Raw genomic sequence first — 23,777 nt, forward strand, 5'->3', positions numbered from 1 at the left:
TTTCTGAACTTAACTCTGTTATGTTTGATTGTGACACATTGCTCTGATTTTTTTTTTCTGATCACTGATTTTTTTAGTTTTTTTGTTTTACTCCAGTTATTTATATTACTGCAGGATTTAAATTGGGATTGAAATTTTGCATGTTTTTACACATATTTATCAATAACTTTTGCACTGTATTGAATAGGATTGCACTGATGCCATTTGTTTTATTGGCGAGCATGAGTACAGATACTTTTGGTCAAGTTCTAGCCAATACTGTGTACTGATACTTTGCAGTGCGATTTGCATCAATACAGAAACATTGGTGCAAATCACAAAATCACAAATCATCAAGTTTGTGTGTGTGAAGGGATTAAAGCGTAATTTAGTGAGTTTAAACAATGTTAAAACTCACAGTACATATTTGTAGAAAACCAGGGCCCCTGGAGGTGAATAACAGGGTTGGAAGAGAAGTTCTGGGACCCCGTGGGTATAGGGCGGAAGTGATGTCAGCTTGGAGGCAGACTGCCTCTAAATCCCCAGCCCTGAGAGCACCTTCAGTGGCCTGATTTCCTACCAGATATGTACTGTGAGTACACACACACACACACACACTAGCAGGAGAAATTGCATGCGATTCAGACAGGAACTGCATCGCATTCCTGTTTAAATCGCATGTGATTCTTTGCAGTGCGATTTGCTCCCGTTCATTTTGTATTGATGCAAATCGCACTGCAAAGTATTGGTAACATTTGGTTGAATACCAATACTTGCTCAGATGCCTGATATCGGTGCATCCCTGTGTGCGTGTGTGTGTGTATGTATGTATGTGTGTATATATGTATATATATATATATATATATATATATATATATATATATATATATATATATATATATATATAATTTATTAACCTTTTTCTCTCTCTCAATATCAAATAATGGGGTGAGTTACTTCCCTCTTATCTCTGTTTTCCGGGAGCAGTGTCACGGTGGGCTCCCAACATTCAATAGAAAAACCGATGGACAATGAACCAATGCAAAGAGTTTACTGAAAAATCTTCATGACATATGAAATATAGCAGCTACTTTACAGTTGCCTATATACCAACACCCTGTGGTGTTGGTATATAGGTATGATTTTTGCTGCAGATGGTTTCCCACAGCCTGATGAAGAGCATGGTATGCTTGTAACTGTACAGTAGCTGCTATATTTCATATGTCATGAAGAGTTTTAAGTCATTTTTTTTGCATTGGAGATCGTGTCCTGTCATATAAAACACTATAACGTCAAAAGTATTAGGACACACACACACACACACACACACACACACACACACACACACACACACACACACACACACACACACACACACACACACACACACACACACACACACACACACACACACACACACACACACACGAACTTTAATGGCATCCCAGCCTTAGTCCATAGGGATCAATATTGAGTTAACCCAACCTTTGCAGCTATAATGGCTTCAACTCTTCTGGGAAGACTGTCCACAAGGTTTAGTGTGTCTATGGGAATGTTTGACCATTCTTCCAGAAACACATTTATAAGGTCAGGTACTGATATGGACGAGAAGCCCTGGCTCGCAGTCTCTGCTCAATTTCATTCCAAAGGTGTTCTATCGGGTTGAGGTCAGGACTCTGAGCAGACCAGTCAAGTTCCTCAAAGGAAGAAGGACCTGCTGCTCCAGATGTGTATGATAACCCAACTGGAACCTAATAAGTAGTGCCAGCCCTGGCCCGCCTCTGTGGGATACTTGAAGAAAAAGAACGGTTGCACATCCAAAGGTTCCAAATGCCTTTATAGAAATCATTGTGACGACACCAGAAAACAGCCACGTAGACAAGTTTTACACATCTTGTGCTTAATCATTACAATGACTTTCCTAGCTGACAGGACTTTTATAGGACCCCCTTGCATCCACAGGTGCTCACAGGGCGGCCCTAATCAAGTTTAAGTTCCTCCACCCCAAACTCGCTCATCCATGTCGTCTTTATGGATCTTGCTTTGTTAACTGGTCCAAATCATTTGATGGAGGGGGGGGGGGTTATGGTGTTCACTTATAGTTCCAGTGAAGGGAACTCTTAAGGCATCAGCATACCAAGACATTTTGGAGAATTTCATCCTTCCAACTTTGTGGGAACAGTTTGGGGATGGTGCCTTCCTGTTCTAACGTGACTACACACCAGTGCACAAAGCAAGGTCCATAAAGACCTGGATGAGCAAGTTTGTGGTGGAGGAACTTGACTGGCCTGCACAGAGTCCTGACCTCAACGATTATCGTGTGTTACCCAACACCAATGACCATTGTTTTTTGCTGCTCATCTTTAATTCATGGAAAAATTTAAGTCTTGGGGGAAAAAAGTTATAGAACATTTGAGAATATTTGCAGCAAATGATCAATTAGACAGTCCCTGCCCTTTGTCCTTTATTTGCCATTTAGCACCCGTGTTTGATTTAGTGTCAATCATTGGCCATGTGGCATTCCCATTTTTTAATGGCAAATCAAGGTATCTGTTGCATTATAAATATGCAAAATGTTACAGCTGCTAGGCCAAAACAGTCACATCACATTCAGGTCTCTGAAAATGTAAAGGAAGCTAGTACTTGGAGAATATGAATTCCCCTATCACCAACTTCTCCTTTTGAGCCACTTACTTGGACATAATCCAACATAAAATAAAAAGAGCACAGTCACCCAGTGTCCTCAGTATTTGTGTTTTCTCTAACCTAGCAGGAACATCTAAATGGTTTGTTCGTTTTTCCTCAGGCCTTCGTGTTAGTTGCAGGGGCCTCCCTGCATATGCTTCCCCATGATTCTGGGACAATGGACTTGGAGGGTTCGCATATCTAGGGTTTTCTAGGCTACTTTTGTAAGTATCCTAGCTGTGGGACCTTCCCTCTCCATTACCTTCTTGGTTTTCCCCAAGGTTCCTTCTCCGCTAGAGGAGAAGCAGCTATCCCCGTAGATGCCAAGGCTCTAGTGGAGACCTCCCTTACTCACATTTGTTCAAGTTCCATGTCCTCGGTTGCTGGCTGAGCTCCTGATTGATATGGATGGATCATGGCCATGGCTTCCCCACATTTTTTTGGAGGGAGAACTGCATGGCTGGAGCAAGCCACCACCCAGAGATCAGGGAGGCTGAAGTAGAGGCATCTAGAGTCCCTGACTACTTGCAGATGGGAGGCATGCATGTCTGCTGAGGCAGGTGAGCTATGTTGCTTAGGCCAGGACAGAATGCAGCCTGCTTTGCTGCAGTACAGACCCCAGACAATATCTTCGTTGATGAAACGCAGTCGGATCTAGCCTACTGTTCCCATTGCATCATTTTATCGAATTACAAGCCCTTGTTTTGTCTCCTAAATGTGAGTGTAAATCTTTAATTTCTTATCAATAAATCTTGTGTTATGTGGATTCACGCTCTGTGCATTTTTTATTCCTTTTGGCCATTTATGTGTGAATCCATATGATGTTACATACATCTTGGAGCCTCCTTTCCTGGTGACTTGTGGCCCACGTGAGAAGCTTGTGAATCACTTCCTATCCCATTGTGTCAACGCATATATCCATGTAGGCTCTTCAATCTGGTATAGAATCACCGAAAAGCTTGTATGATTCATGGGGCGTATGTCCTAGTGAATCTACATATTCTGGTAAGCCTCAGTGATATTGGTGGCGGTGATCCATCTTGCCTTTCTCAAGCACGTTCAGCGGTGGTTTGAAAATCAGTACTTGACGCATCAAGATATACATATTATAAGACATCTTCATCAAACACTGTTTATCACTTAGTGGACTTTTGTGCTCTTCTCTTTTTTTCTTTTTTCTTTATATGTAGCCTGTAACAAGTGGATCACTTAACTTACATGTGCACTGTACTCTTTTGTATAATCACTGTGACCGCACTGTCATAATATTGTACTCGTATATCGCTGTCATTTGGAGATTTTTTTCACTTAATATGTTAATATTTCTATTTTGATATATTTAGATGTTAAGGTTTTTTCACACTTTAGACCACCCATATTTTTCAATTGATTTATTTTGATTGTCACTAGCGCTGCACCATTATTTTCCTACTTGCAGTACAGCAATATGGTGGGTTTGTGAGTATACCCTGGTGCCATTATCCACAGACACCAGGGAGGGAGCGCAAACAGGTGGGGGATGGAGCAGTAGTATTACAGCAGCCTTTATCTGGTCGGCAAAGCTACACCATGCAGTCTAATTCCACCATGACACCTGCTATGAATCTGGCAGATGGCTCCAAGGTAGGCTGTTTTTTATTTATTTTTATTTTTTCTATAGCTTTCCTTCCTACCATACCCATACTGTGGGGAGGCATAGTGTGGGGTTACCCCTAATAGGATGTCCTCTAATGGGGTTTTGCTTGCTATGGGTGTTTGCGTGCATCCTACAAACACAGGGTGAAAGGGCTTTGTGTTCTGTCCACCATTACTGTGGTCACTTTGGAGGCAGAGGCCCTAATGCTTGGTAATCTGCAGAGCAGAGTGCTATCAGAAATCGGCAGAAGCTGCAACCTGTTAACTCCTTCCTACAATTAGGTTACATTTGTGCATGCGCAGGGCTACTGGGGTCTGCTTACTCCTTGTTTGCCATCAATTACACTCAAGAGGACTGTCCATGGTGTAGTATGTTTGAAACTCAGTTTATTTGAAACAACCTTAAAAATACTCACATTTAGTACGAAAAAACACGTATTGTATTAAAAGCGTTCGGAACATCCACTCGGCTGACACGCCGTTTGTGCTGAAGGTGTACGTATCTGGCCACGCCCTACGCGTTTCGTCATTCAGACGTCATCTGGAGCGCTCCAGATGACGTCTCAGCATTTCATCACAAACGGCGTGTCAGCCGAGTGGATGTTCCGAACGCTTTTAATACAATACGTGTTTTTTCGTACTAAATGTGAGTATTTTTAAGGTTGTTTCAAATAAACTGAGTTTCAAACATACTACACCATGGACAGTCCTCTTTTCTATCACATGTAAACGAGGTACAACATCCCCACGGAAGAACGAGGGATCTCCCCAGCATCACAGCAGAGACAGCCCAAGAAGCGACACAGTGGCTTATACTGTGGAGGCTGATCCACCCCGGACGGGGTCATATATCTGGTGAGAGCAAAATCCATAAACGTTCACTGCAAACGTTCACTGCGAACGAATATCGAAGTCACTCTCTTCACTTACCTTTTTCACCATCAAATATTCGTTTCATGTTTAAATATTAATTTTTAAACTTCATTCAATTGGACTTTCACATTTGACTTGTCACCGCAAGATTTTTTCAATTTCTGGACTTAATTTTTTATCTTTATTTATTTTTCTATTTTTTCTATTTTTATATTGTGCAAATTTTGGCATGTTCTGAGATTTGACACAGTGTGTTCACACCTACTATTCCACCAGTATTCACGTCTGTATAATTTTGATTGTTCCCTATTATGGCCATTCATGTGGTTGTGCCATAATCACAGTCACAAGCACTTTGAGTAGTTTTCACTATTGAATATTGATTGATTCATGGTAGTTTTACTAATTATTTATCTAAATACTTATTTAATCATCTTTATCTAATTTTTTGTGGATCGTACAGTTTTATTTCATTTTACTAACCAGCACACTGGAAAATTTATATTCACTTTGCATTCACTATTTAATAAGGATTGACCCCCAGCACTTTATCATTTATTGATTTTATTATTTAGTCCATCTAGGTCTATCTCTGTCTTTTAAAAATATTAGCCAGCAAGCTGGAAAATTTGTAGTTTTATTTTATGATATAATTTTTTTAGTGAGTTTAACAAGGTATAGCGCCATATCTATTCTCTTTCTCTCACCTATTTCCCTGTTCCATCCATCTGGATGGAAACATAATAGAGGCTGCTCCTACCTACATTACACTACATACTCTCTATATAACAAATTCCATAGCGCATCCTATCCCTTTGTTTTAATTATCTTTATGCAATGTCTCAGTACATACATACATACATACATACATACATATTCCACCGCCTATTACATTAGTCATTTTTGTGAGATGCTCCCTGTTGCAGAAGGTTTTGCACGATTTGTTGTTTTTTCTAGTATGAATACACATCAATACCCGTCTTGTGTATTATACAGGGTACTTACATTTTTTGTTTTATGTACATGTCTTTAGATATGTACTTGAAAGGCCCAAGGAATTTGTTGCTGAGCCTTCATTTAGCAGAGGATTAAATCCTTTACATTTGACACGCATTACTAGATGTTCTCCCCATGCCTGAATCTGGTAAAAGGTTAGAGAGCACAGTTTGTCATCTACCATTTTGGAGGTGAATGGAAGTAGAAAAATCTATTTTTTCAAGCATGTAACTTAGAACGTTTCCTCCTCAAATGTTGTATTTTTGGTGTTCTTCCTCTGGTACAAGTCTTAACATTATAGTTGCATATGTGAAGCTATGTCGATTGCATCACTGGGCCCTTTATATGGAGTTGTGTAGTTACTATAATCTCCCTATGGTCTATGCTTTCATACGGTAGTAAAAGCTTGTATGTCTGGTGGTGTAAAGAGGGTAACCAGCCATTTTGCTGCAGATGCAGACAGCTCATTCATTTGTATATGTGGGGTATTGGACAGGAATATGGCCTGTATCTGGGGTATAACGTTTTGCTATCAATCTAACCCTTATACCTGATTGGGTATGTTTAAGTTCAGTACTACAGTATATGTTAGGAAGAGAGAGGGCAGCTGAATTGTGACTGGAGGAAGAGGAAAGCCGTGGGATCACAGAGCAGGATAGCACACTGGAACAGCTTACATTAAAATTGCCTCCACTCTGCTCTCTGTCGCACACAGCCCGCCTCCTCCTGACCCAGCGCCTGTGATAGAGCGCATCCCAGTATTGGACTGGCATTCTGTCTATCACATGCACTGCGTCAGGAGGAGGTGGGGCTGTATGTGATGGCGAGCAGAGTGGAAGCAATTGTAATGTAAGTTGTTACAGTGGGCTATCTGCACTCTGTGATCCCGTGGCTTTCCCCTTCCTCCATGCTCTCTTCCCCCAGGGTGATCGCTGGGAAAATGGCTTCCGATCAACCATGCCTGCAGGTGGTGCTTTGCGCCCCCCAGTGCAGCCCAGCTCATCACCAACCCCCATTTTTCACTTGGCTTTGTAAAATAAGATGAGGCTGAATGAAAATTTAAGTTGGCAATAATTTAATAAAAATACAGCCAGTTCAGCAGTGGCCAGACACATTTTCATCCATTTTTTGACCATCCAATCTTTCTTTGACCTTGGTAGGCGTTGATCCAACTTTTGTCAAATGAGATGTTGGAACATTTTCATTAGATTAGCGACTGCAGCGCTGATCAGTATATTTCCTTGTCTGGATCAGAAATGGAAAAAAAAAACTGCCCGACTACGGCCAGCTTTAATTTGCAAAGTAAATATACTTTACTCCTTTAATAATTCAGCTCCAATGTGTTGCAAATAGCAAAAGAGTTTCAGCTTCATTTGCTTTTTCTCTATACCCGCCACCAGAGACATTAATAGCTTATTGGAATGTATACTGATGAATGTGTCTAGATCTGTCTGGTATGTATAAATATGCCCCTTTGGACAGCCATAGATGGGTAAAGTCTCAGTAGGAACCAGCCAAGATTCAAACCATATACGTGCAGCCTGCCGGATTCTTCATACAATTTTCACTAGTGTTTGGTATAGCCGCTAGCCATAATCAGTCTTCTCCCGGTGCAGGCGACACCCCCCCAAACCTCCCCCCCCCCCCCGCCGGGTGAATACAATGGCTTGGTGGGAGGGATTCCTCTGACAGCAGTATTTTTGCTGATGGCAGAACCCATAACTGCAGGAAATAAATTCACTCTGTGTATGGCTTGCCTTAGTTGTATATTCATATTACCACAATGTCAAATACTTTGAGAAAAAGACTGTGGAAATTAACTACAAAAAGGAAACAAATCATAGAATTGCCTTAGCAACTTGATTAACTGACATGATGGACCCAGTTTTAGCACAAATTTATTTTCAGTTATTATTTCCTCCATCAGGTGACAAATCTACAGAAGCAAGTAAAGCACCCAAGATCCCAAATGAAGAGACTGAAAGTGAAACATTGCTTTGTGCAAGTCCATCAAATTCCAACACAATTTTAAAGAAACAATACTTATCAACGCTTGCAATGAAAAATGCTAAAGAAAAAACAATAAAGCATGAAACACAGGAAGAAAAGACAACTGAAACAAGAACACAGAGAGGTCGACGAAGAAGGAAATACGTGATGAGTGGAAGCACAAATGCCGAAGGATCTGATGGCACTTTAATGGGCAATAAAGCCAAAGCTAACTCACAAACTAAAGTGGCTAAGCCAGCTAGATCTTTCCTCTGCTCAGTTTGTGGCAAGTGTTTTACCCAGAATGCCAGTCTGATCATCCATCAGAGAACTCACACAGGTGAAAGACCCCATGTGTGCAAAGTATGCAACAAGAGTTTCATCAGTAGTGCATACCTTGTAATGCACCAAAGAATTCACACTGGAGAGCGTCCATATGTGTGCACAGAGTGTGGGAAAAGCTTCATAAATAGCTCCAATCTCATCATACATAGGAGAGTGCATACAGGAGAGCGTCCCTATGTCTGTACCGAGTGCAGCAAGAGCTTCCGCCACAGTTCTGATCTCGTCAGGCACCAAAAAGTTCACACCGGAGAACGGCCCTATACCTGTGCCGAGTGTGGCAAATGCTTCTTCCGCAGTTCACATCTCATCAGACATAGGAGGGTTCACACCAAAATTTAGAAAAGGTCTTCTTTGAATTAATCAACGTACTATGATTTTACTTCATATATTGCCAAATATTTAGTTTGACTTAAACGGGCTTAAAGAGTAATTCTAGGCAACTATTAAAATCAATCAAGTGCTAATGTTATCCAGGAAATGTTACACCTGTGCTACAGTCATTACATTTAATCAGTTTATTTATGTGAAAGTGTTCGAGCCCGGTAGGGTTGTATTTTGCTGGCTTCTCGCAGGCATATTGGGTGGGGACTGTAGCCGCTTCTCTTGATGCTGTGTTTTGCAACCTTCTGCTCATGCGCTGTTGTGTGCGGGCAAGCCAGGAATGGGCTCAGAGTGAAAGGTGATGGAACCTTGGAATACTCGGCTTGTATTTGAAAAAAAAAAGGCACGTGCAGAAGATGAATGCCAGGATTAGAGCCATTCAGGGGGCGGGCTGTACCCTTGATTCGCTTAAACCTTTTAAAGATCATGGCTCAATATTGAATGGACTCCATTTGGTCAACCTCTGGCCTATTGCTGGAAAGCACCAGGAAAAAAACCTCAAAAGTCAGTAATATATATGCAATATGAACAGTTATGTAATGGAGTTCTGTTTTTTTATTTTTATTTTTTTATTTTTCTTGCCCTTTTTTCATTTTTTATTTTTTATTTTATTTGAATGAAAAAAAAAATGTTCCAGGAAACAATATTTTTGTGTGTTTTAGACTAGTTGTCACTTACAGTGCACTTTGACCCAACAGCAGTTACCTGTTTGCTGCTCACATAGGAAACCTGGAATTTGTAATCTTAAACATAGGTTCTGGTGTACCTTACAATTAAAGGCACAAGTTTACTAGCAATTTTGAAATCAAGAATCACAGAGGGAAGTTTTCCCTTTTTAATTTCCTTTCTCTCCAGATGTTAATCATGTTGTAAAATACCAGTATCAACGCCATTGTGTAGAACAGGAACTGCATGGGTATTCAGTGAGAAACCACTGTAGCTGAATAATAATTTAAGGTATGTCGGGTCCTAAGAGTTTTTAATAAAACAGTAGGTGTTGAACCTGCTGGCATGCATCCTACAATAAGTAGTTCCTTTTCATATGCTTTAATCAGTCTTTGATGGTAGAGCTACTAAACACCAATATACCAAGGATGTCCGTGATTTCCAACATAGGCTGGGTAAAAATCTGAATTCCTAGTCTTAATAATACTTCAATATTGGAGTGGAAGATTTTATGTAAATGCATAACATTCCTTTTTTCTTTAATTTAATTTATTCTCAATACAGGTATAACTGATTATCTTTTCCTATTTGGTAACTGATGACCTTTCCTGATCTTTACCTAATTTTGTCTTTTGTGAAAAACTCCATTAATTTTTAACTGGAAATAGTCTAATGCAGCAGATAATAAGCCCTAGCATTCAAGTGACAAGTAACTATTACCATTTCCCTGTCACTCTGACTATCTCCAGTTGTATATGTAGACGGAAAAATAAAATGGTGGTGATTTGAATTTTTGACTTGCAAATAGTAAAATATTTAATTTCTTGACAACAATGTGTCTACTGTGTCCAAGTGCAACACACTTCTCTTCTTGTATGAATGCACTCAGGGGAAATAGATGTAAGAAAATATTCTCTATAGTAAATGTTGACAATGTATATAGCTTTGTACACGTGTTTTTTTTTTTTTTTTGTTTTTTTTTTTATTTCAAAGAATCACAAGAAGTAAAAAAAAATATATATATAAATGCATATAATCATCAAAGCGTATGCTTATTTTTCAAAATGGTTTTAGATTTGAAAATGAAGTGTTGGATTTTGTTACATTCCTGGGTCAGGATTAAAAAAAATCCACTTAAGTCTGGAATTTTTAATTTTGGGTAGGTTAATTTTAAGGCCATAGCTTTGTTGCTATAAAATTCTCCTCTGTGTCTTCCCTTTGCACTGCTGCTAGTTACCAAAATTGGTATTGCTCTAAATGATTTCAGTGAGAAATTCTGCAAAGGCGAGAAAAACACTGGTAACTCTAAGAAACTCCAGAGTTGACCCCACTACAACACCAAAACTAGTAGGGATGGTGACATTAGTGTGGAAGAGAAGACTGCTGGACGAATTTTAAAAACTGAATGGAAAGAGCAAGACTGACAAGGGCAGTACATTTTATGCACAGGCTGCCCCTGTCACTTTTTGTACCTGGCAGAAAATCAGTTATGTTTATTGAATGAGTAAAGTGGATCCAATCCGTATAACATCACCCAGAGTAGAGCGGTCAGCAATACTAAAGCTGGACATAAATGGTTTGAATCTCAGCCAATTCATCAGGAGATTCAATCCACCTATGGGCAGGCTGTGCACATATTGCCAGCGGCTATAGCTGCTAGCAGTAATCACTGTTCTCCTGGGAGGGATGACTCCCTGTGCCCACCCCCCCCCCCCACCAGGAAACACAAAAGCTCTGCCGGAGGGATTCTCCCATCAACACTAATTGTGTTATTGGGGAGATCGAGTGATTTTCTGTCCTGCAACCTGTGGTTGCATCATCTATGGCCTACCTAATGTTCAAGCAACATTGTCACTCATTAGAGCCTAATGAGAAAACTAATATGCTTTTTGTCAAATTTCAAGTGAATAAATCAGCTGCACTTTCATTATTAAAGGCCATAGACACAGGCCTAATATTGGGTGGCATTGGTCGGATCAGTAGAAACCAGCCAACATTCAGCCCATGTGTACGGCAGCAGGTCTGACAGAAGCCAGCCAAATGTCCGGCTTCTGTCAAAGGGACATGACCGGAAAAGGTCTTCCGATCGACATCCGATCAGTGCTCTCAGCCAACGGACTAGTGTGTTCTTGCGTGGGAGTGGGGGTTGTCCCCCTGTCAGAACAAAAGTGGGGAGATCGCTGTACTATCATCGTATAGTTAGTACAGCGGCTTCTCCCAAGCTCTTCAGCTTTTTTTTTTCGTTTTAGCCCTTTGGGTTGGATGAAAAAAATAAGAATAGTGTGCACTAGGCTTTATAATTGAACCAATAATGAAACGGATTCATTCTAATCAAAAACAAACATGCTAAACTCTACAGTCAAATGAAGTATGTGATCTTTGTCTGCTATGAGGTGAAAATAATTGGCTAAATTCAGTGGCATTCTGTGTGCCTCAAGTATATAAAAAAAAAATGGAAGAAAGATTATTGTGGGTATTGCAAATACTGACCTGACCAATCTCTGACCTGATCTAAATAAATAACTTACCTCTTTTTTTTTTTCTTTTTTTTTTTATGGTCGCCACCTGCAGTTTACTATTTCTTCTATACACATCACCGCCTAGATTTCCTTCCTTACAAGTGCTTGTAGACTTTGAGGCTTACTTCAATTTGCCTACTATTTCTCCCTATTTTAACTTTTTTTTGTTTGTTTGGTTTCTGAATGTATTGTATGGTTTTGTATTACATGTGAAGTAATTGTATTTCATGAAAATATTATATGACTAAGTAAATAAGTATTGTCATGCTGAAAATGACTTTATTGTACAGAGAGACAATCCATATTCTGGAGTAGTTGGAATCTTTGCAAATTATAGTAAGATAATAGCTCTGTATATGCTTGGTCATCAGTTATTCTGTAAATTACATTTTCAGTTGTTTTAATTATATAATAATGTATTTATATCAATAAAAATGAATGTTTTCCCAAGTTTTTCCACAAACACTAAGCTAAGTCCACCTTCCACCCATGTCAGGTATGAGAAACATTAAATGTGACCTCTCATGGTAGAAAATAGGGATAAGATTGTAGAATTTTGTACCATCATCCAGAAATCAAGTAGTGTATAGGTTGGTGGCCTGATCCCCAACCAGGCCACCAGAAATGGAGGCAGTTTGGACTATTGCGGTACAATAAGAACAGTACAATGAACGATATAATAAAGTAATAATAATGAAAAATACAGATGATTTTATTGATGCCAAAAAACAAATCATCATTTACATATTAAAAAACATAAGCGCAGTACACATGTATATCTATATCATCAGTGAGTAGTCACAATACAGATGTTGATCACAGATATCAGTTTCCTCGACTAGTTTCGCGGACTTTTACCGCTTCATCGGGAGGTTATCTGTGATTAGATCAAAAAAGCAAATGGGTAGTCAAAAAATAAAAATAAAAAAATAATAATATTGATAAACTTTTATACAGCATCCTAATTAAGAAAACTTTTACAACAAGGTTGGAAACGGGGAAAGAACGACACAGCTTACCCATGCTCCAAACGGGCGTCAAACTCATAGTGCTACCACCTGATGAGTAGTCCCATGCGGCAACTCGGGGAAGCTATATAGTGTGATGATTGGGGTCCAGGTAATAGAATAAAATAAAACAAAATAAATCAGTATACTGTCAGCTTATCGGGGTAAGACAAGTGAAGTGAATAGATAATTGGATGGTAGTGAAAATAGTTGTGAAACCGTGTTAGTGAGACAAATGGGGAGGAAGGAGCGGTTGCGCTTGTGTGTTGGAATGTGTGAAAAAAGAAACCCAACAAAATCAAAAGTGATGGTGAAATAGTGAAAATTGGTGAGGTTGGTGAAGGGTTGGAAAGGGGACCTGTGAGGAAAGAAGGGAAAGGAAAGGGGGGGGGGGGGAAGAGGGGGGGGGGAATGGTATGAGTCCTAATCTAGCAAACACCTTGAAGTCACGTATATGAATGCTTCATCCCATGCTCTTACCTTCTTTGTCAGTGATGATGGTGAAGAGCGCACATTGTGGTTCGACTCCATAATATTCCTCTCAATGTACTGTAAACTGACTCCATCATTATACATTATCAGCTGAGTGGAGTCATTGAAGAGAACACCTACACTGTATTCACACCGCTGGTAACCTGGGGAGAAGACATTTCAGCTTAGTGGCCATCTAAAATATAATGGCTATATACAGTAGGTCTCTGGTCAAGCTGATACATACCTAGTCCATACTTTGCTGATTAGATTGAAAATTGGATTGCAGGCTCGGATCCTCCGCTTCCGCTGTAGAAGAAATACACTAGAGCTATTGGCCAAGTACAGTTGAAGAGTTAGCACTTCATGACCTGGTGTTTTAATTGTCAGGTTCTACAATTCCAAAATCCCCCAACACAATTGTAAGGTTCTACAATTCCAAAATCCCCCAACACAATTGTCAGGTTCTACAATTATGCTAGATACAATGACTTAGGCAGGATTGTAATTGAATAAGTAAAAAAAAGCAGCTCAATTTCCACCTGAACCCTTGCTTTCTTGTTATTTGGGGGAGCATGGTGGCACTGGGAGAAGCCACCCTGTTCTGAGAAGTTGTGTGTTCTGCCCCTATGCAATTGTGGTAGCATAATGTTATACTAAAGCTGGCCATAGATGGTTGAAATTTCGACTGGTTCAGCAGGGACTGGCTGAGCTCCAATCCATGTATGGGCAGGCTGATTGTACCAAAGTTGATCCATTGATCGACTTGGGCACAACTAGCTTGTCGGATTTCTAGCATGTGGTTATTACCAGTGGCTATAGCCGCTATTAATAATCATTGTGTTCTCCATTTAGGAAATGTTGCAGGAAAGACAATTTTATTTTCTATTGGCTGCCTTCTGACCTCTAAGCCATGAAGCAAGCAGAGATCAAGCCTAGAGGACACGGAGAACCTAGGTCTTGCAGCTACACCTGCACAGAGCCCACTTTAGAAAGTCACAAGACCGTTTTGCACATATGCATGCAAATACTGTTTTTAGATTTCAGTTTTCACAAGAGCAGATGACTGGCCTTCACACAAAGAAGATTACTATACTGAAACGCCAACAAATAATCAATGTTCCAATAAGGTGGGGTGCTAAAATGAATCGATGCATCGTGATTCGGGTGTCCCCGATGCAGCATTGATGCATGCGACCGGTGGCTGGAATGGAGGTGGGGGGATGGAGAACAGGCAGATTGCCCTTTTCATTACAGGCTGCCATGGTCAGAGGGACAGCAATGACACATTTCTTCAAGTAAGTCCAAGTTCCCTCCAATGATCCTGTATAGGATTACCGCTCTATCGCCCGAGTAGGATTACAAGGTACGTGCCTGCCTGGCCACTCCCCCTTCTTATCACTAGGCGTTACCAGGGAGGGGACGCTTTGATCCAGGGACACGAGGGAGTCCGGGCATGTAGTGGAATCTGATGTGTCACCTGTGATGAGTAATGTCATTGTCACTGCAGGGGAATGGCCTGTATGGAGGATAAATATAGACAGAAAGAATGGGAGGGGACACAGGACACCATTAGATTGTCCTAAACACTCTGTGCTGACAGTTCCCTGACTTACCCGTTTGCACAGTACACTGTGTTAACTCCTAGTGTGCTGGAAGGTGCAAACAGGAAATCCAGGGAACTGTCAGCACAGAAGACAGTACAGGGAACTTCACAGGCCTGTTTGTCAGCTGTGGATTGTTATGCCTCCTGACCTCCCAGCAGCAGTGTGTGTGCATGCCTGTACCCTATAGTGCACCGGATTAGTGCACTTTTTAAGGGAGTGAGGTTATTTTTAATTCAAAGTGGAGTTCCAGTAAATTTTTTGCTTTTATTAAAAGTCAGTAGCTACAAAAAAAAGTGTATCTTCTGACTTATAATAAAAACAACACTAACCTGTCCCACAATCGAGCAACGTGGCCACCCGAACCCTCCATTCTCTCCTCCGCCTGTCCACGGCGCTAGCAATACTACTGTGGGCATCCGGATGTGGCAGCTTGCAGCTTCACAGCCGGGTACGCATGTCTCACTGCGCTGTCCTGCATAGCCGACCAATCTTTTGGGACCTGTGATGTGTCCCAGAAGATTGCAGGATGGAAGGGGCGACCCAATCAGAAGTGGGAGCTCGGCGGCAATCGTGAAGCAAAGCTAAATCTAATTAAATCGTTGACCAGATAATCGTAATCGAATCGTGAGACCAGTGAAGATGGGCACCTCTATGTTCTATTACATATATTATACACAGATTTATTTGTCCTTAAAGTGAAACTTCACTCTCTCTCAACATTGACTATTTTTAAAATGATTGTAAAGGCTTAAAGGTTTTTTACCTTTATGCATGCAGGTAAAAAAAACAGCTGCGTGCTGCTTCCCCCATCACTCGCCTGAGCTCCCTCTTGATCTAGTGATGTGCACGAGCGCATCGACGGTCCAGGCACTCCCTCTCCTCAATGGCAGCTAGTGAGCCAATGAGGAGACCGCTAAGGGCTCGGCTGATGTGCCTTGGATGCATAGAGAGAGGCTTGGGAGAGAGCATATACCAGTGCCCCCATAGCAAGCGGCTTGCTATGGGGGCACTGGTCAAGGGGGAGGAGCCAGGAGCACCAGCACGGGATCCAAGTGGATCAGGCTGCTCTATGCAAAACCACTGCACAGAGCAAGTATGTAAGCAAGTATTGCTGCTAGCAATCATAGTTGGATAGGAAAGTATACCATATTTGCTTGTTTTAAAGGAGAAATACAACCAAAGCTCATTTGGCTGTGCTTCTCCTGTGGATCACAGGGGTGCAGTTTGTTCTGCGTCCTGTGACCCGTTTTCAGCAGACAGTTGCTGAAGTCAGCTGTTGGCTGACGACACAGCCAGTCCAGGCTCGGGAAGGATCACAGCCATATGGCCAGGATCCACCTAGATCCCTGAACTGGCATCTGTCTCAGCCTCTCAGGGAGCCACTAAGAGCCTGAGTCGGCTGCTCCCACCCCCTCCACAGCCCAGTGCTCCAGGGAGCACAGGGTGGAGCTACAGAACAGAGAGCCGATGACTGGCAGTGACCAGCTCTCTGCTCCAGAGAGCTGTGAGAACCAAGCTGTCGGCATTGTTTGATCGCTTGATTCTCAGTATTAGAGCTGGCGGGGGACAGATGCAGCATGGGAGCACTTGGCAGGAAGGAGTGGTCAGGTGCACCAAAGAGGGACCCGAGAAGAGGAAGATTTTGGCTGCTCTGTGCATAACCATCTGCATAGAGCAGTTAAGTATAACATGTTTGTTATTATTGAATGAAAAAAACTAGTACTACTTTAAATAGCATTTTTGGTTTGTGGTGCGCATATGAACTGTAGTTCCACTAAAAGAGTGCCTGAACTGCATTTGCTGTGCTCATACGTTTACATACCCTGGCAGAATTTATGATTTCTTGGCCATTTTTCAGAGAATATGAATAACACAAAAACATTTCTTTCACTCATGGTTAGTGTTTGGCTGAAGCCTTTTATTATCAAACAACTGTGTTTACTTTTTAAATCACAAAAGAAACTACCCAAATAACATCAATGGCAGCTTGAAGTCTTTTGTCTTATTTGTGGATGAGGCTCTTTATCTTCTCAGATGGGAAAGCTGTCAATTCCTCTTGGCAAAAGTTCCTGTAAATTCTTGGGCTGTTTTGCATGAACTGCTCATTTTGATATCTCCCCAGAATGGCTCAATGATATTGAGGTCAGGAGACTGAGATGGCCACTCCAGAACCTTAACTTTATTCTGCTGTAGCCAATGACAGGTCGACTTGGCCTTGTGTTTTGTATCATTGTCATGTTGGAATGTCCAAGTATGTCCCATGCGTAGCTTCCCGGCTGATGAATGCAAATGTTCCTCCAGTATTTTTTGATAACATACTGCATTCATCTTGCCAACTATTTTCACCAAATTTCCTGTGCCTTTGTAGCTCACACATCCCCAAAACATCAGCGATCCACCTCCCTGTTTCGCAGTAAGAATGGTGTACCTGTCATCATAGGTCTTGTTGACTCCTCTCCAAATGTAGCGTTTATGGTTGTGGCCAAAAAGCTAAATTTTGGTTTCATCACTCCAAATGACTTTGCGCCAGAAGGTTTGAGGCTTGTCTCTGTGCTGTTTGGCACATTATAAGCGGGATACTTTGTGGCATTTGCATAGTAATGCCTTTCTTCTGGCGACTTGACCATGTAGCCCATCTTTCTTCAAGTGCCTCCTTATTGTAAATCTTGAAACGGCCACACCACATGTTTTCTCCTGTATTTCACCTGAAGTTATTTGTGGGGTTTTCTTTGCATCCTGGCTGTTGTGGCTGAAATTTTAATTGGTCTACCTGATCGTGGTTTGGTTTCAACAGAACCCCACATTTTCCACTTTTTGATTACAGTTTGAACATTGCTTATTGTCATTCTCAATTCCTTGGATATCTTTTTATATCCCTTTCTTGTTTTATACAGTTCAATTACCCTTTCCCGCAGATCCTTTGACAATTCTTTTGCTTTCCCCATGACTCAGAATCCAGAAACGTCAGTGCAGCACTGGATGAAATAAGATGCAAGGTTTTGTCAGGAGTCTAGAAACTCATTGACCTTATATATATATATATATATATATATATATATATATATATATATATATATATATATATATATATATATAAATACACACACACACTCACACTACAAGAAAACAAATCATAGGTGAGGATGGGTTAGCTTTAGCCAAATACGAACCATGAGTGAAAGAAATGTTTTTGTGTTATCATTCATATTCTCTGAAAAATGGCCAAGAAATCATAAATTCTGCCAGGGTATGTAAACTTATGAGCACAACTGTACACTGTAAAAGTGCTGGATACTGATTGGTTGCAAATAGTACACCACTTTGGGACGAAAAGGAACCCCCAGTATGTTCTCCCATTAGACAAGTGTCACAATAGGGACATCAGGACTCCCCCTGGAGGATTACATCCTTCTTAGCCCTTGTACACACGGTCCGACATTCCGACGGAAAATGTCCGATCGGACCGTGTTGTCGGATAATCCGACCATGTGTGGGCTTCATCTGACTTTTTCTGTCGGAATGTCCGACCCACAAAGTTTGAGAGCTGGATATAAAAATTTTCCGACAACATGATCGTTTGTAGAGAATTCCGATCGGACGAAGTTCCACGCATGCTCAGATCAAATTCCTAGACCAAAGCTGTTGGCTACTAGCCTGAACGTAGTCCCGTCGTAACTAAATAACATCATCACGTTAAGAACAATTGGATTTTCCGACAACTTTGTCCGACCGTATGTATGCAACACCAGTTTCGGACAAAATCTGACGGATTTTGTTGTCGGAATGTCTGACCATGTGTACGGGGGATTAGAGGGCATAGCAGCATTGATACTGGTCAGGTGCATCATATCAGACAGGTAACAATCCACAGGCTCTGTGCACTTTGGTGGGGCCATCTCCTCATCCTTCCCTGGCGCTACATTCTTCTCAACCAATGGAGGATTTTGGCCTGTAGCAAATGCACCACATGTTAGAGACACTACAGTAGACATACAGTACATGGCAAAAGACCTACCATCAGCTACTCCAAAGAGCTTTAAACTTAAAGGCTAGTTGTGTTCCTAAGGTGTGTTACTACTTTAACTAACATCTTAGTATAGCATTAAGTTACAAAACTGTAGCAATAAAAAGAAAAGGTTTAAAGTGTTCATATTTCTAGGAAGCAGTGATAAAGCTTTAAATGCATGCTCACCTATCTCTGCAGCTGCTGGCAATGTGGAGCAGTCCATTGTCAAAGCTCACAATGCTACCCCTGAAGACCTAGTTGTCTCTAAGCACTTCTCTCTCTTCCATGTACTCTGTGTGTTCATTAGGTATTAAAAGGCTGGCAGGCTGCCAACCCACTGCTGCTTCTTCCAGTCTGAGACCTGCTGTATCTGGGATTGGAGGAGGTTTATACTATATCAAATAGAGCCACTTACAGTATACTGTTTGCGGAAAAAAAAACATAATTTATTGCATTATTAAAGTGGTTGTATACCCCCCCCCCCAAAATGCAGGAGTTGTACCTACAGTGGTGTGAAAAAGTGTTTGCCCCCTTCCTCATTTCCTGTTCCTTTGCATGTTTGTCACACTTAAGTGTTTCGGAACATCAAACCAATTTAAACAATAGTCAAGGACAACACAAGTAAACACAAAATGCAATTTGTAAATGAAGGTGTTTATTATTAAGGGCCGGTTCACACTGCAGGCGCGGCGAGGCGTCTCCGACTTGCCTCGCCGCGACCTGCGGCGACCTCAGCGGCGACTTGCAGATGACTTCTGTATAGAAGTCAATGCAAGTCGCCCAGAAGTAGTACAGGAACCTTTTTTCTGAGTCGGAGCGACTCGAGTCGCTCCTCTCAGAACGGTTCCATTGTACAGAATGGGGGCGACTTACGGGAGCGAGGCGAGTCGTGTCGCCTCGCATCGCCCGCTGTGTGAACCGGCCCTTAAGGTGAAAAAAAATCCAAACCATCATGGCCCTGTGTGAAAAAGTGATTGCCCCCTTGTTAAAACATACTATAACTGTGGTTGTCCACACCTGAGTTCAATTTCTCTAGCCACACCCAGGCCTGATTATTGCCACACCTGTTCACAATCAAGGCATCACTTAAATAGGAGCTGCTTGACACAGTAAGGTCCACCAGAAGATCCTTAAAAGCTACACATCATGCCGAGACCCAAATAAATTCAGGAACAATTGAGAAAGAAAGTAATTGAGATCTATCAGTCTGGAAAGGGTTATAAAGCCATTTCCAAAGCTTTGGGAATCCAGCGAACCACAGTGAGAGCCATTATCCACAAATGGCGAAGACATGGAACAGTGGTGAACCTTCCCAGGAGTGGCCGGCCGCCCAAACTTACCCCAAGAGCGCAGCGACGACTCATCCAAGAGGTCACAAAAGACCCCACAACAATGTCCAAGGAACTGCAGGCCTCACTTGCCTCAGTTAAGGTCAGCGTTCATGCCTCCACCATCAGGAAAAGACTGGGCAAAAATGGCCTGCATGGCAGAGTTCCAAGGAGAAAACCACTGCTGAGCAAAAAGAACATCAAAGCTCGTCTCAATTTCTCCACAACACATCTTGATGATCCCCAAGACTTTTGGGACAACATTCTGTGGACCGATGAGACAAAAGTGGAACTCTTTGGAAGGTGTGTGTCCAAGTATATCTGGCGTAGAAGGAACACTGCATTTCATAAAAAGAACATTATACCAACAGTAAAATATGGTGGTGGTAGTGTGATGGTCTGGGGCTGTTTTGCTGCTTCAGGACCTGGAAGACTTGCCGTGATAAAAGGAACTATGAATTCTGCTGTCTACCAAGGGATCCTGAAGGAGAATGTCCGACCATCTGTTCGTGTACTCAAGCTAAAACGAACTTGGGTTCTGCAGCAGGACAATGATCCTAAACACACCAGCAAGTCCACCACCGAATGGCTGAAGAAAAACAAAATGAAGACTTTGGAGTGGCCTAGCCAAAGTCCTGACCTGAATCATATTGAGATGGTGTGGTATGACCTTAAAAAGACCGTAAATGCTCGAAAACCCTCTAATGTAACTGAATTAGGACAATTCTGCAAAGATGAGTGGGCCAAAATTCCTCCAGGACGCTGTAAAAGCCTCATTGCACGTTATCGCAAACGCTTGGTTGCAGTTGTTGCTGCTAAGGGTGGCCCAACCAGTTATTAGGTTTAGGGGGCAATCACTTTTTCACACAGGGCCATGATGGTTTGGATTTTTTTTCACCTTTAATAATAAACACCTTCATTTACAAATTGCATTTTGTGTTTACTTGTGTTGTCCTTGACTATTGTTTAAATTGGTTTCATGTTCCGAAACACTTAAGTGTGACAAACATGCAAAGGAACAGGAAATGAGGAGGGGGGCAAACACTTTTTCACACCACTGTATAGGTAAGCCTATAATAAGAGTGGAGAGGGATTAGAAGCCCAGTAAATTTTTATTGCTGTCTGTGCCCCGATTACGGAGATTCACTAGACATGTACAGTGCCTTGCGAAAGTATTCGGCCCCCTTGAACTTTTCAACCTTTTGCCACATTTCAGGCTTCAAACATAAAGATATAAAATTTTAATTTTTTGTGAAGAATCACCAACAAGTGGGACACAATTGTGAAGTGGAACGAAATCTATTGGATAATTTAAACTTTTTTAGCAAATAAAAAACTGAAAAGTGGTGCGTGCAAAATTATTCGGCCCCTTTACTTTCAGTGCAGCAAACTCACTCCAGAAGTTCAGCGAGAATCTCTGAATGATCCAATGTTGTACTAAATGACTGATGGTGATAAATAGAATCCACCTGTGTGTAATCAAGTCTCTGTATAATTGCACCTGCTCTGTGATAGTCTCAGGGTTCTGTTGAAAGCGCAGAGAGCATCATGAAGCCCAAGGAACACACCAGGCAGGTCCGTAATACTGTTGTGGAGAAGTTTAAAGCCGGATTTGGATACAAAAAGATTTCCCAAGCTTTAAACATCCCAAGGAGCACTGTGCAAGCGATCATTTTGAAATGAAAGGAGTATCAGACCACTGCAAATCTACCAAGACCTGGCCGTCCCTCTAAACTTTCAGCTCAGACAAGGAGAAGACTGATCAGAGATGCAGCCAAGAGGCCCATGATCACTCTGGATGAACTGCAGAGAACTACAGCTGAGGTGGGAGAGTCTGTCCATAGGACAACAATCAGTCGTACACTGCACAAATCTGGCCTTTATGGAAGAGTGGCAAGAAGAAAGCCATTTCTCGAAGATATCCATAAAAAGTCTCGTCTAAAGTTTGCCACAAGCCACCTGAGAGACACACCAAACATGTGGAAGAAGGTGCTCTGGTCAGATGAAACCAAAATCGAACTTTTTGCCCACAATGCAAAATGATATGTTTGGCATAAAAGCAACACAGCTCATCACCCTCAACACACCATCCCCACTGTCAAACATGGTGGTGGCAGCATCATGGTTTGGGCCTGCTTTTCTTCAGCAGGGACAGGGAAGATGGTTAAAATTGAGGGGAAGATGGATGCAGCCAAATACAGGACCATTCTGGATGAAAACCTGTTGGAGTCTGCAAAAGACCTGAAACTGGGACGGAGATTTATCTTCCAACAAGACAATGATCCCAAACATACAGCAAAATCTACAAAGGAATGGTTCACAAATAAATGTATCCAGGTGTTAGAATGGCCAAGTCAAAGTCCAGACCTGAATCCAATCGAGAATCTGTGGAAAGAGCTGAAAACTGCTGTTCACAAATGCTCTCCATCCAACCTCACTGAGCTTGAGCTGTTTTGCAAGGAAGAATGGGCAAGAATTTCAGTCTCTCAATGTGCAAAACCGATAGAGACATACCCCAAGCGACAGCTGTAATCGCAGCAAAAGGTGGCTCTACAAAGTATTAACGCAAGGGGGCTGAATAATTTTGCACGCCCCACTTTTCATTTTTTTATTAGTTAAAAAAGTTTCAAAAATCCAATAGATTTCGTTCCACTTCACAATTGTGTCCCACTTGTTGGTGATTCTTCACAAAAAATAAATTTTTTATATCTTTATGTTTGAAGCCTGAAATGTGGCAAAAGGTTGAAAAGTTCAAGGGGGCCGAATACTTTCGCAAGGCACTGTATTGTGGCCATCCAGATCCATTAGCCACCTACCAACCAGGGTTTATTACCCGTGCGCTGATGTTGGGCCAAAAAAAGAATAGAAAGACGGGCACTGAGCTGCACTCAAGAGGCTGGCCAGAAGAGTCCCAGGACTGAGGCCGGAGCCAATCTATCCAATGAAAAAGAAAAATGCCTAGGGATAAGAAGGGGGGGGGGGAGCGTGGGAGGAAAACAGAAAAGGGAGTGGGGAAGGTGAAAAAGGAGATGGGAAGTGGGGGAGAGGGGGAAAAATGGGGGGGGAGGGAAAAGGGGATAGAGTGATGAAAGGGGAGGGATAAAGGAATAGGAGGGGGAAGGAAGGGCAAGGGGGGGGGGCAAAGGGGAGGATTTTGGATAAGGAGATAGGATGGAATGGGTGTAGGAGGGAAAAAGGAAGAGACAAGACATGGAACAGGGAGGGGGGAATGGGGGGGTGAAGGAGAAGATGGGGAGAAGGGGGAGGGAAAAGGGAGAAGGAAAGAGGAG

The 23,777-nt window shown here is 41.8% G+C and overlaps 1 protein-coding gene across 2 annotated transcripts in view; it reads left to right on the plus strand.

Annotated features, from left to right (window-relative positions):
• The window catches only part of LOC143982703 (uncharacterized), a 48,981-nt gene extending 36,463 nt beyond the window's left edge, over positions 1-12,518 (plus strand). For both annotated transcript variants that reach the window (XM_077481643.1, XM_077481644.1), the window contains exon 5: positions 8,096-12,518. In XM_077481643.1, coding sequence (XP_077337769.1) covers positions 8,096-8,841 — 746 coding nt within the window. In that variant the 3' untranslated portion in view covers positions 8,842-12,518. The remainder of the gene's footprint in view (positions 1-8,095) is intronic.
• The last annotated feature ends 11,259 nt before the right edge of the window (positions 12,519-23,777 follow it).

The sequence above is a fragment of the Lithobates pipiens genome, unplaced genomic scaffold, assembly GCF_037356315.1.
Source record: "Lithobates pipiens isolate NorthernLeopardFrog02 unplaced genomic scaffold, aLitPip1_a1.2 Scaffold_16, whole genome shotgun sequence".
NCBI lineage: Eukaryota > Metazoa > Chordata > Amphibia > Anura > Ranidae > Lithobates > Lithobates pipiens.